The sequence below is a fragment of the Buteo buteo genome, chromosome 2 (genome assembly GCF_964188355.1).
Source record: "Buteo buteo chromosome 2, bButBut1.hap1.1, whole genome shotgun sequence".
Taxonomy (NCBI): domain Eukaryota; kingdom Metazoa; phylum Chordata; class Aves; order Accipitriformes; family Accipitridae; genus Buteo; species Buteo buteo.
Window position 1 is genome coordinate 65,520,075 of NC_134172.1, and position 14,018 is coordinate 65,534,092.

General features: G+C 51.6%; 1 protein-coding gene across 2 annotated transcripts in view; it reads right to left on the bottom strand.

Annotated features, from left to right (window-relative positions):
• ACSS2 (acyl-CoA synthetase short chain family member 2) overlaps positions 1–14,018 on the bottom strand; it is a 34,464-nt gene that overhangs the window by 1,965 nt on the left and 18,481 nt on the right. The window contains exons 3-18 of one of the 2 annotated variants that reach the window (XM_075059059.1): positions 13,280–13,371; positions 12,626–12,729; positions 12,257–12,329; positions 11,352–11,427; positions 9,803–9,917; positions 8,182–8,220; positions 6,169–6,306; positions 5,744–5,914; positions 4,729–4,862; positions 4,030–4,162; positions 3,515–3,571; positions 3,111–3,191; positions 2,590–2,698; positions 2,378–2,446; positions 929–1,105; positions 59–133 (exon numbers count right to left, since the gene is read on the bottom strand). In XM_075059059.1, the coding sequence (XP_074915160.1) occupies positions 59–133; positions 929–1,105; positions 2,378–2,446; positions 2,590–2,698; positions 3,111–3,191; positions 3,515–3,571; positions 4,030–4,162; positions 4,729–4,862; positions 5,744–5,914; positions 6,169–6,306; positions 8,182–8,220; positions 9,803–9,917; positions 11,352–11,427; positions 12,257–12,329; positions 12,626–12,729; positions 13,280–13,371 (1,643 nt within the window). The remainder of the gene's footprint in view (positions 1–58; positions 134–928; positions 1,106–2,377; positions 2,447–2,589; positions 2,699–3,110; positions 3,192–3,514; positions 3,572–4,029; positions 4,163–4,728; positions 4,863–5,743; positions 5,915–6,168; positions 6,307–8,181; positions 8,221–9,802; positions 9,918–11,351; positions 11,428–12,256; positions 12,330–12,625; positions 12,730–13,279; positions 13,372–14,018) is intronic. The other variant, XM_075059067.1, reaches the window with a different exon arrangement.

Sequence of the window (14,018 nt, forward strand, 5' to 3'; positions counted from 1 at the left end):
TTCCTTCCACGGGCGGGAACTACTCAATTCTCCCCAGAACTGTCACTAGGCCCCTTACCTGAGCGGGTTTTGGGCAGGCTAGGGGCATACTGGATGTAATCAGGCGTTGCTATCGGTCCAATTTTTTCTCTGACTGCAAAAAAAAAAAAAACAAAACAATTTTCATTGTAGGTACTAGGAGATACCACACACATCCTTTTCAGGCAGGACGACCAAGGTAAGACATGCAGAGCCCAGCTCCTGGGGAACATGGTAGGGCAGTGCTTCGGGCTGCTGCACCCAAGCCTCCGGGCTGTGGGAGGGGGCAGCAAGACCTGCAATGCCAATGGGGCTATAAGCACATTTTCCCAAAGGCAAGAGCACTCATTTTTTCATTCTTTCCATCTTCAAGAGACCTTTATAATGGCTAGAGCAATCACCATTACCATATTGATAGAGCAAGGGCTGATTTGCTGTTGGGTCCCTACGGAGAAGAAACTGCCACAGGTCCGTTTCATGTATTAAATGCTGCATATAGCAACAGAAGATCTCTCTTGAGATCAGAGCACAGATGCCCAGAGCACTACCCCAAAGCAACCAAATGATCCTTGCAGCAAGTCAAAATGTACCAGCAAGAGCTGTGCCCACACAGGAGAGCACTGCTGCAAATGAAAGCCTGCTGGGTACCCCAGCCCTTCATGTGGCTGCCAGCTCCCTAGAGGCAGAGATGGCATCACATGAGCAGCCAAAGGCCGGGAGAACTAATTTTAGTCTTCACCAGCCGTGCTCTCTAATCAGAGGGGGCACCTTGTCGCAGTTGTCCACGCTGCATTCCCCAGACTACACGCACCCTCATCAAGCACCCAAGCCTTTAACCCCTCCATCACCTGCCCAACATTGTCCTCCCTCTCCCTGCTACGTAGCCTCCCAAATATTTGGCTGTTGTTACCTTGTTTTTTCAGCTCATCCATCAGGTTTTTGGTGAACTCATGGCCATCTCTCAGGGTCACAAAGCAGTAGATGCACTCGCCTTTCAGGGGGTGTGGGTGACTGACCACCGCAGCCTCTGAGACGGCGGCATGCTCGAGCAAGGCTGACTCCACCTCTGCAGTGCTCAGCAAGTGGCCTGGAAGCAAGGAGAGGCAATGCTTTACAGACTCACAAAGGGCTGGGGTCCTGCAGCCTCCTGGCAGCTGAGAAGAAGAGGTCTGCAGGTGTAAAAGGCCCTGAACTATAGGTTTGAGAGCATCAATTTCATTTGCTTGAGGAAAGACAACAGTTGGAGAGAGAAACTCCTTTCAGCAGTGCAGGGGCTGGGCTGCCCAAAAGGCTGACAGGTTATCACTCACCTGCAGGCGAGGCCACCTCCCCTGGCTGTTCTCCCTCCCAACTTTAGGCTTCTTTCTTTAACAGATCATGAACTGTTCACACCCACGGGATTAAACAAAGCACAGGCTGAGGAGGAGCTGGATTTGGTAAGAGGAGACCTGCCCACATGGTCAGCTGGAAGGTGCAGAGGAGGAAGAGGCTGGATCTGCAGAGCCCAGGAACCAGCCCTGCCATGCACTGCTCCAGCTCATCGCCGTGGGGAGATGAGACGATGCTCCACATCTCGGGGCAGGGGCACAACTCACTCCTGTACACCTCTGCTCCTGTACCTGCGCTCTGACTGGGACTGCTGTCACAGAAAACCACGGGAAGGTGGTCAACTCCCAGAATGATCAGTTGGTGGAGGATCAAGCACTGCTGATCAGATGAAAGGATCTAGTTTGATCCAGGGGCAAGTACAGCAGCATCTCACAGCCACCAGTAAGTACCTGTAGGCTACAGCCTCCAGGAAAGGAGGAAGGGAGCTATTAAATGCAGTATACGGAAAATGATGGGCTAAGAAGCAGCTGAATCTCAAAGACTCAGTTGAGAGGTGGGAGAATCTCCACCTCTGTAGACAGCTCCGAGCAGCCTGATCCAGCTTCCAGGTTAGCCCTACATGGATCAGCAGGTTAGATTAGGGACCACATGGTCCTGCCCAACCTCTATGATTCCCTGTAGCCCTAAATCCTTCAGCACAGAGGCACCTTGGCTGGTTAAGGATCTCCTCTAAGAGTTTACAGAAGGTTCCTTCCCTCCAGTGCATTGTCTCCAGAGGAAATGATGCAGAAAGTCACCAAGTCACAGACTCGTCTGTCTTGGAAATAACCCTGACCCAGCAATTAGATTCACTTTGAGGACAGGTTGCTAGGCAGAGTCACAGATGCAGAACCATCCCCCATAAAGCAAGGTGCCTTTTTTAACTAGTGTCAGAAACAGATGCAGAAGTGTCCCCCATAAAGCAACATGTCTCTCTTAACTAGTGTCAGAAAGCACATTGGTCCCCACTAAAGACAAAACTCGTTCTTACCAGAAACATTCAACATGTCATCAATTCGCCCTGTGATCCAGTAATAACCATCTTTATCTCTCCTGCAACCTAAAAATAGCCAGAAATGATAGCGTGAGGAAGCACTGCCAGCCGCTGGAGCAACTGATACGGAATTCTGAGGCCAGAACATGGCAAGATTTAAATTGCTGTCCCCAAGCCTCTGCAGCCACGCACTTCCCAGACAACCTTACCATCGCCTGTCACATAGTACCCAGGGAACTTCTTGAAGTATGTGGTTTCAAATTGCTGGTGGTTTCCATACAGTGTGCGCATTATTCCTGGCCAGGGCTGCTTAAATACCTGATAGTGAAAAATGCAGACCTGAGTCAGTGAGAGCAAAACCAGGCTTTGCACCACAGCGATAGAGATGCTAGAGAGTGATGTGAGTGATGACACCCAGACACTTGCTGCCCAGTGCTGATCTACTGGGAAAGTCTCACCAGGCTTGGCATGGGGGAAGGAGCTTGGCTGAAAAGTTGTTCCCATCCTCCTGCCCCACCCATGTGTGCAAGTGCATTTAATGATCAGTTGAACAGCTTGTTCACAGCATAAAGCTCCCAGCGAGTTATGGCAGTGAAGGGAGTTTCTACCACCCAAGAGTGTCCTTTGTGTGGACCCAGAGTAAGCGGAGATGTGTGTATGCTGTCAGGAAGGTCCCAGAGCTCACGGGGAACGGACAAGGAGAAGGTGGGGAAGATCAGCCCTTCTTTACCAGGTAGCCTTCTGCTTCTCCTTCCAGCTCTTCCCCCGACTCGTTCAAGATGGCAGGGACCACACCGAAGAAGGGGAACGTCTGCCATGGGGACCAGAGAGCAAGGAGACATGGAGTTGAGCCCACACATTAAAACCCCACGAACCAGAATATGTGGGGAGGCAGAGCAAGGGCAGCTTTGGAGAGGCTGCAGCACATGGGGCCTGTAAGCGCAGCTGCACAGGGTAGGCCTGGGATTTTGGGTGGTGGCCATGTCCCCACATGCACCACTATCCCACAACCACCCTGGGCAGGCTGGTAACCACCATGCCATGGTACAGACAGTGCCAGCTGCTGCTGCGGTGCCTTGCCTTGTCCCCTGGGGAGCCCTCTCTGCCCCTGGGGAGGAGAACAGAAGTACTCACAGCAGAGCCTGGCTTCATGGGGGTGGCAGCAGGGAGGGGTGTCAGCATGTGGCCACCCTGCAAAGAGAGGCAAAACCAAATGAGTTTGGGCCATGCCAGCCCATCCCACAGCTGTTTGCATTGGCTCTGGTCACATCACATCCCAGTCAGATGCAGGCTGCTTGGGGCAGTGGTGGAGATGGGGCCTTGGGAAGGATACGGCAGGGAACAGGGAACCTGTGTTTGGGCACAAAGCTTTGGAGCTGCTGGGGGAGAGAAAGACAGGGAGGAGAGCAGGGTCCAGAGCAGACCTTGGCAGGGACCCTTTGGAGTGGAAGGTCTCCCCTTGAAGCCTGCCTGAGGTCCAGGAAAGAAAGAAGGGGAACCAACACTTGCGGGCCACACTGGAGTCTCTTGGGCAAGCAAAACAACTAGTTCACATAGAACCAAAGAAACACTATGGCAAACCTGCAAAGACACCCTGCAGGGAGCACAAGGGAAAGAGAGGTCCCAGGGACACCCAGGCGAGGACTCACTGTCTCTGTCTGCCAGAATGTGTCCACAATGGAACACCTCTCTTCTCCCACCACACGGTAGTACCACAGCCAGGCTTCTGGGTTGATGGGCTCACCGACACTCCCCAGCACCTTCAGAGACTTCCTGCTGTGCCTGCAGAGAGGAGGGGGCTGGCAGGGGCTCAGCAGGCCATGGAGAGAAGCAGCTGTGAGCCTGCTGCACAGCAGAGCCTGCAGGAACCCCTGGGCTACCCAAAGTGTACTTGGGGCTTCCAGGCATGGTTCAGACCCTTCTCAGTCCTCTTCCATGGAGGAAGAAAGGAGACCTCTGTGATTTTGGTGTCTCCATTCCAATCTCCCACTTGGTTCTGCTCCTTCCCTTCCTTGGGCCAAGCAGCAGCACACAGAGGGGCTCTCTGCCCAGCACCCCTCTGTGAGCTTTGGGTCAGAGGCAGGGAGAACCTGCAATCTCTGAGCTTAGCTGCAGCTTATGGTGAAAGAGGAAGACCTGCTCAGAAGTGCCATAATGAATTTAGTGCTGGGACTGCAGAAGCATGGCCTGCGTATTGCTGTGTAGAAGGCAGAAGATCCTGGTCTGTTCAGAAAATACACTGGGCAAGCTGCTGCTCAGAGAGGAAGCTAGGGCCCCTGGTCCCCATTTGGGAGCCTCTGGCTGTGCCAGAGCCAGGGATCCCCATGCCACTGGGGACTGGCACTCACTTTTTGACAGGCTCCTCCCCGTGCTTCATCAGCAGCCGGATAGCTGTGGGTGCTGTGTAGAACTTGGTCACCTTGTACTTGTCAACAATACTCCACATTCGCCCAACATCTGGGTAGGTGGGGACACCTTCAAACTAAGCAGGAGAGAGGGCGTTGACACAGTCGTTCCTTACTGCTAGCGACTTGCAGCACCCTCCCAAGCAGGAGGAGCTGAGAGCAATGGGGAACAGCAGTTGGACCTTAGCATGTCCTTACAGGAATGCCAGGGGCACCATGCAGCGAAACCAGCCCAGTCCAGAGACCTCTGTTACTGCTTCTTTGGGATGGATTTGGCATCAACCCACCCCAGCTGTCCTAACAAATGTCCCTTGAAACACCCTAGCAGCAGGGGCACTTGGGTGGCTACCACAGTGACGCAATCCCTCCCACCAGCCCAAATGACCCTGCCCACATGGTAAAGGGCGAGAGGTCCAAACACAGTGACAGAACCACAACCAAAAGTACCAAGAACTCCAAAAAGGACTCTCTCAATGTGACAGTGATTTTCCTGCTTGCATTACCCCAGAGAGTCTTGAGCACAGGCCTCTGACTCCCTGACCTGTATACAAGTTACAGCTGTACACTGCCAAGGGAGATACAGGCACAGGAGGTAAATGCAGGTTGTCAAATCAGTATCAGCAGTGCAAACATCACTTCCTGCTCCTGATCTAGCTTTCGCATTACCCTGCAGCAGCCCTGGCTCCCCTGGTACACAAGGCTTGTACTTCTAAGGGAAAGAAACAGGGGAGCATTTGAAAACTTAACGACCCAAAAGCCACATACAAACTAGCCACCCTGTCTGCCACCAAGCAGCCACACATGCCCTCCTTGGGGACCACCACCCTTCCTTGCAGAGCCCAGGGCACTGCACCCAAGTGAGAAGCACGCTCATCACAGAGCAATGCAGGGATGCAGCTCAGCACCACGATCTCCACCTTCTTGGAGTAAAAGCATCCAGCTGCCATCCAGCACTTACTAGCACACTAGTTGCCCCGTTTGCCAAGGGTCCGTAAGTGAGATAGGAATGGCCCGTTATCCATCCAATGTCAGCTGTGCACCAGTAGACATCCTCAGGCTGGTAATCAAACACGTATTTAAACGAGGTGGCAGCAAAAAGCATGTATCCACCCACTGTATGCAGCACACCCTACAAGGAGAAGGCACGCAACTGTCAGGGCAAGCTTTCACCAGGGCCCTCACCCTCCCAGGCCAAGCTGAGCATCACTAGTCCACTGAGCTCGAACTGCAGCTGAGCAGGAATGAGCAGCACAGCCCCCTTCCCAAGACCTCCATGGCTCCTCTTCTTACTGGCGACTCCCAACATGACCCTCACCAGTTCCCACAGCTGAGGTGTTACTGCAGGTCAGACCAGCTCCATGGGCGGTGAGCTGGGAAGCATACCTTGGGTTTCCCAGTTGAGCCACTCGTGTAGAGGATGAAGAGTTCGTCCTCCGAATCACACCACTCAGGCTCGCACTCTGTGTTGGCAGTGCTCATCAGCTCATGCCACCACATGTCCATGGCTGGGTTCCAGGCGGTCTGAAAAAAGCAGATTAGAAACAGGCCTGCCCAGAAGCAAGAGAGTGGGGGATGAGGGGTGCAGCCCCAAACTCGCCCCCCTCATGGACCATCGAGGCAGATGTCCACAGCACAGCTGCTGCCCCAGAGCTGTTTCCTGCAAACCATGCACCAGAGCTGCAGCTCCCACTCCAGAAGCTCCTTTTCTTAGCCCACAGCTACGAGGAAAACCTTTAAACACGGTCTGGCTGAAAGACCTGAAGCATTTTGTCCAAACCACTGGTAACACTGAAAAATCCCTCTCAGCAGCAGCAGCCAGGAGAGGGCCTGCAGCAGCAGCTGCTCTGCCTCTCACAGCAAACAGGTTCCTCCTGCCCTCCTGGCCTGCCTCGAGCTGCAGTCGAGCAGCAAGGCAGCAAGCCTCACTTAGCACAGCCACGCACCCACAGGTCCCGCACACCTTGCAGGTACCCCTGCAGCAGCATGGCCTGAGACAAACAGGAACATGTTGAGCTCACAATGCTTGGCCCTGCAGAGCTGAAAAAAATCCTTTATCTGGATTTTAAGGTAATTACCCTGACAAGAAGTGACTGCTCCAACGCAGAACCACCCAGCGTTGGCCGCCCGAAGGAACTGCTTGAGGATGCCAGAGCTGTAACAGAGCCACCAATGCTTGTGGCTGATGAGCAGAGGTCACCCCGAGAGTTGTGCTGGCTGGCTACCTCTCCGGGCTGGCACAGTTCAGTGCAAGACCCAACTCCACCTGACCTTCTTGCCTTTCCTCAGAGGAGCTTGGGGGCAACTGAGTGGGCAACACTCCCCAGCCTCAGCACGGACCTCCACTTTCCACATCTCTGCGAGGGCAGGCACGCTGACCCGGAGCCTTGCAGCTCCCAGCTGGGGCACATCTCCTTGCAGAGCTAGAGCCCAGTGCCTGCGCAGTCCCCAGAGCTCCCTCGGCTGGGGTGCGTGGAGAGCAGCCACAGGGTCACACGGTGACTCTCTGCAGCCCAAAAGAAGTTCGCGTGCCACCTGGACGCACCAGGACCCCACAGCCCAGCACGCAGCTCCCGCACATGTGGTGCAGGGGACACTAGCTGCTTGACAGCGTGGCATAACCAAGCCCACCTGGAAAGCTCTCACAGATCTCCAGGGCTCCTGGCTTTACCTGGGAAAGCAGTTTCCACAAGTCTGTCCCACCAGCAAGATCCCAGCAAGACACCAGGTCAAACAAGCCCAAGGCAGGCTCACACCAGCCCATCCAATACTTGCTTTCTTGCATCCCTCCTTCAAGGATCCCTCCATTTTAGCACCCAACTTCCACTGCCCCATGCAGAAGGTCAGACCCATGGCACGGCACGCAGCCCTTGAGGCCAGGCCTGCCTCTGCCTGCCTGCTCACGGGGTCCTGAGGCTGCAGCTCCTTGGATGAGGTGGGCAGAGTCCACACATTTGGTCTGGAGCTCCAGGTTTGCTGCCTGTGGCATGCCACCACAGCCAGGAAGCTGCGGGCGATCCCTGCCAGCCTCACCGCAAAGGGAAGTGCATTGCGAGAGCTGCTTTTAAAAGCCAGAGATGAATCGTCATCCAAATGCTGACAGCGCATCCCAGTGGTTCTGCATTTCCCCCCATCAGCACACTGATGCGCACTCAGGGGTTTTTATGGATGCAGATTTGTTTCTGGCAGCAAAGTTGGTGGTACTGCATTTACCCTGAAACCGTGGGCAGCTCCGGCCAAGCGGCGAGTGGTATCTATCGCTAACATGCAACTGCTGGTAACTCAGTTAGGAAGGCATGTGTGGCTGTGCAGAGTTGGAGCGGTTAGGAAGGTGGAGCGCCGGAGGGGAAAGCGGAGGGGAGGTGCCATGAGGAGGAAGGCAGTGCTGTGTGTAAATACCTTGGGATGGAGTCTCTGTGAGCCCTCAGTCTTTTTCTCCTGTTAAAAATCCACAAAGAGGGTGTGAAAATTGAGAAGCAGAGGATCCACACTGGGCTTTGCAGGCAGGGAGCTGGAAGCCCACAGGCCCAGATGCTGGGAAACTGTCCCGACAGGCTGGAAAGTGCTCGGATCCGGGGCCAGGCCAGGAGACATCCTCTGAGCAAAAGCCTGCCTGTTTCCATCACGTTCCCTGGGTACCCACTGCCTCCAGAGCCGGTCACAGAGGCCACCCCCTGCACACAGCCAGGTGGGTACCGAAGCACCAAGCCAGCATACAGCCCACGGACACCCCGATAGCATTACACAAACCAACGGCATGGTAAAAATGCACTCACAAGGGAAAGCAATCTTTAATATAAAGTGTCTGAACAAGCAAGAGCCAAAGGGTAAGAGACCCCTCTAGCCTCCTCCCAGGACATTCTGCACAATAACCTCACCTCACCAACAGCGACCAGCACAGGGACAGGCTTCTCTGCCACCACCTGACCAGGGAAACCTTGCACAGGAAGGCTGGTCTGCTCCCGTTTTCCTACCCCTTGCAGTTACCCTGCCCTCGCAAGAGAAGGAGACCAGTGTAACACGGCCAGGCTGGCAAACACTGAGCAACACCCCAATAAAATTAACACAGCTGAACGAGGAAAATTAACTCAAATATATAGAATCTGCTGGACTTCTTGTTCCAGGGACGTGCACAGACCATCCCTTCTGAAAGCAGAGCTCAAAGCTCAAATGCGCTCCCCAGATACAACCTATTTCTGAGCAAGCAGCAGCCTGGGGATAACCCAATGCAAATAATCACCCAACACATAGGGACAGAAGACACTATCGCAAGACACGGAGCTGTTAGGTAGTTGAAAACAGCCTGCCTTTTAAGAGGATGAAGGCAGCAGGTAGCCACTGAGTGCAGCAAGGCTGCACACCAGCCTCAGGAGCTCAGCAGGCAGCCACGGCTCCAAGACACCTTCTCCTCCTTCCACCCCCATCTTGCCACATGCCTCTGGTCCGCATCCTTTCATCTGGTTTCAGTTGCAAGGGAAAGCCCCAGCCCCAACAGCTGACACAGTTACTGTGCCAGCTACACAGAGACTGCACTATTCTCAGTGTATGATTGTTGTCATGTTGGGGGGCTGTGTTGAACCCACGCCACAAGCACAAATCTGTTTTTCCTCTCCTGCTTCCACTGTCACAGCTACAGTGCAGGATAGCACTGGTCTTTCCACAAAAGGGGAGACAGATACAGCGTTAGGAAGGAAAAGTCCTTCACTGGGCAGAGGAAAATGGGCATCTTGTTCTTGTCCTAGTGGCTCTCGAAGATATACCCCGCTGTGCTCTCAGGGGTCCTGTGGGCTGGAAGCTAGTGATGGTGTTAAAGGAAGCAGCAGGGAGAGGATCTTGGTAAGGCAAAGGAACCATTTTTCAGACCACTCACAATGCAACAACAGCAAGGAGGGGAGAAAACAGGAACAGGAGTCAGAGAACAAGAGCATCCAGGGAAGCACTGCAGTGGTTTGCACTAATTGATTTGCTGGGCTCAGGCCCATAGCAACAAAATCCCCCCTCTCATCCCCCAGGAGCATACCTGTATGTCCTGGCACAGCCTTTTGAGAGGAGGAGACTTGCTGCACGTCCCATCCACTGCTACCTCTTCCCTCCCCAGGTGCTTCACCACGATGCACTTTTTCAAAGGGGAGCCCCTATAAAAGGCAGGAGCTGTCAGATCAGGCTGTTCAGGCAAGAGCTAAGCCTGCCCTTCATGGGCTTTACAGGCAGCACTGGAGGCAGAGCAGGGGCCCCAAGCTGCTTTCGTTGAGCTAGAGCGTATGCCACCGTGCAAACTCCAGGTGCACCATGAATTGCCAAGGGACACCAGCCACAGGAACAGAGCTTGGAGAATAGGAAAGGTCTGTGCACAGCTTACTGGGGGTTTATCAGGTGCGATTTCCTATGGAGGAAGCAGGGATGCCACAAGCATCTCTCACTGGTCACTGCTGGGGAGATTTCCTTACAAATCCCAAGTTTGCCCACCTGTGACCACGAACAAGACTTCCCATGGCACCCAGGAGGTATTAGGTGGCTGCTCCCGATCCTAGGCATGACCGACTGATTCAGAAGGAGGAAAGGCTTCCAAAGCCAGATTATACATCAAGGAAAAGAGTGGGCTTTTTTTCCCTCCTGAGGGCCAACACAGCCTACCTATAATGCAAACAAAATGATCTTATCTCCCTTCAGCCCTGTCAGGGTACCAAAACACTGTCTCCATCAGTTAAGTCCCAACTTTAGGATCACTTCTGTCCTCCCAGGTACCTACTTTTACAGACATAAAAACTTACGTTTTCAAGTTTTAGAGTTTTAAATGCTTTTAAAGAGTTTGAATTTCTAACACGCAGACTATCTGCCCTAAATGTTTAATTTTCATCTAACTTACAAGACCACATTCAGTCTCATACAAGCTATGCAAACATTGTGTCTGTAAGTTTGTCAAAGTCACTTCACCATGATTATTTCCCTTTCCGTAAAATCTGATGATAGATCTGTCTATTTACAGTATCTCAGTGAAGATGTGTAAAAAAATAAAGCAGCTTCATCATATGCTTGTGTGCAGTCAGGCCCTGATCCTATGCACATGTCGCTGCACGTCAAATGGAGCGCCTGTTCCTGTTTACACAGCCATTTCCCAAACTTGAATCATTTCTGCTTTATTTAATTATTGTTGAATTAGCGACTTTGGAGCAAGACTTAAGCCTCATCTTGACATGCCCCATGGCACTGTGTCCAATTGTTCACAACTGATATGGCAGTGCCTTATTGCCTCCCACTCCAACAGCTGCTGCTGCAGAACTGGGAGATCTGCCATTGGCCATAATGATGGTGGATCAGTCTGTCTCCAGCAAATCCTCTCATCCAGTATGTTGGCCTTCAAGTCAGAATGGACAAGAGGAAAGTTAAAAAAAAAATATTTTTAAGATGAGGGAGTTGAAGCGTGTATTACTTCTGAAAGGCTCATGAATGTAGTGCAGCTTGTGTGTGACCAGCTGCAGAGTCTGCCCACCCATGAAAACTTCCATCTCCATTTGTGCAGAAGCAGATTCCAGCAGCAAAGCCCTTCTTACAAGGGAATCCAAACTTACTTGTCTTTACATTTCTGGAGGGCTTCATCTGCAATCTGCTTCAGGTTGATCAGCTTGTCTCCTCGATAAAAGGCATCTGCAAAATGGTACGGAAAACATTAGACGGGCTTCACAGCCAAGGCAGCCTGGGACAGCTGGAAGCAACAAGCAGTTTTCAGGAGGGCAGACGAGAGCTCATGCACTGGAGTGAGGGAAAGCAGACAGGCAGCTGATGGGAAAGGTTTCCTAATACAGCCTTTTAGCCTAGAGAAACAGATGCCAAGAGAAATGGTGAAATTCCTTCCCTGGGAGAGGTTCCAATTTGACCCAACAAGTGTCTTGGGAATATTTTGTGGGAAATAATCCAACATGGCCAGAACACAGATTGCAGTTTAGTGGGTCCTTTCCCTGCCAAGGACCTATTAATAAAACCATTATTTTTTGCACTATTGCAAAAAAACAGTTGGGGAAATGCAGTGGGCTTACATGCAAACACTACCACTTTCTCGATCCCTTACTCTACAAGGCTGAGAGTTGCAGCAGCAATGTCCTTGAAATTGGAAAGAGAGGGAATTCTCATATTAGGACTGCCTCATAAATGATACATCTTGCAAACATCTGGCTGATTTTGAAGAGAAACATGGATAAGAAGCATTCGGAAACATGTTATTAGCAGCTGGTGACATCATGCTTTACAGGACAAAGTGGGCGGACCGCTTAGATGCTTCACTGTAGGTTCAAAGTGGAAAACAGTACTCAATGCAGCTACAAGCAGTGCATCCGCCTTGCGGCAGCTCAGCTGAAGCACTGCTCCTTCCTCTTCCATTTCCAAGTGCATCTGGCTTTTAAAATAAAGATCCTTCAGATGGGCAACAGTAATGGCTCAGGGGCTGAAACCAGGACGGGGGCACAGATGCATGTTTTACCTGCCGTGATGAGGAGAGAACAACCGCAGTCGAGAATCCGCTCACAAAGAGACTCTGCCGAGAAACCTGCAAACTGACAGAGATTACACAACCAAGTGAGCAAGGACATAAAAAAACCCCAAGCCAGAAAACCCAACGGCAGCTGTGCAATTCACCCATGGTAAACAATACCACCAGGCATTGATGGAGAGAGTTAAAGGAGCTCATTCCACAGTTAATGCAGAAAAGGGCTAGGAAACAGCAGCACCTTAATTTAGTTTCCATCCATCTCATGGTCAGCACCCATCTTTCCAGCTCCTCTCCCGAAAACAAGAGCGGCTTACCCCAAAGACCTCAGCACCAAGAGCAACGCAAAGGGCTTATTCCTACCACAATGGAGTGCAGAGCTCCAATCCTGGCGCAGGCAAGCATGGCTACAACCAGCTCCAGGATCATTGGCATGTAGATGGAAATTCGGTCGCCTTTTTTCACACCTGTGGAGGGAAAATTAGCATGGTGTTTCTCAAAATGAACAGGTCACATGTCAAAAGAACAGGATACAGAAACTAATGATTTTAAATCAGCATGTATATGCACACAATAAAGCATCAGCTAGAGTTAGAGCTGAACCAGCCTTGGATTTTGCGTTTCAAGCCCTATGGCTCTTCTAAGATGACTACAATGAACACTCTGTGTTCTCATTGGACACAGCCCTTGAATGAGGCAGAAATGTAACCAGTGCCCACTGCTCCTTGGAAAGCCCCAGAGCAGGAAGTTTTGAGCACAGATTTCTTCCTTGTACAGCTGACATGACCAGCACTGATTAGTTTTCACAGACAGAGCCAGAGATGAATCTCCAAAAGTGCATTGCAGCGCAAATCTGTATCCACCCTGCTTTACAACTGTGGAAGCAGAGACAAGTGAAGCATTTTGCACAGAATTACACAACAGACTGGCAACCACACAAAAACTGAACCCAATCTCCAAAACCCTGGTCTAATGCCTTCCCAGTATCCAAATGCTCCTATTGCTTCAGCAGCGTACCTTGGCCACGGAGGACATTGGCAAACTGACAAACTTTGTGCAGCAACTCGCTGTATGTGATTTTCGCAGAATCCCCGGGTTCATTCCCTTCCCTGGAAAAGCAAGGTAATATTTGTTACTGTAAAAGCATTACAAGGTAAGAGTGATGCCGCAAATTGAGAGGTACTTACTGCTTTCAACAACACGTATTTCCTCACCTGCCCTTCCAAGCACAGAGTAACCAAACCCCAGAAATCCAATCCTGGACTAAACTTCTCCAATAGCATGAAAATTTAGTCCAAAGTCCCCACCCCCGTGTAGATCACTACACCTGAAAGCAACTGAATGCATGCAGTAGAAATACATGGTACTTTCAAAGAGGCAAGAAGGGTCCAACAGAACCAAAGCTAAGAGTGCACATACTCAAGAGCAAGCCAGGATTTATGGCATGGCACCCTTGTTCACATGCACTTATGCGTGCAGCCATGTCTGCATGAAACATTGGCCAATGTTGTTGTGCAGCAACACCCAGCCCTTAAATACCTACCATCTGATGGACTGGTATGGGATGCCAAGGACTGTCTTATTTTCCAAGGTCATGTATAAATATACTTATGTGTATTTGTTCAGTGCCATGCCTGCTCTGCATTATTCTCTCTGTGGTCCTCTATGAACCAACTCTGGGCTCCTGCAGCCCAGGTGCCAGTTCAGAGGGACCTTACCATTAGACACACCGATAGGAAGAAGAGCCAAGAGCTGC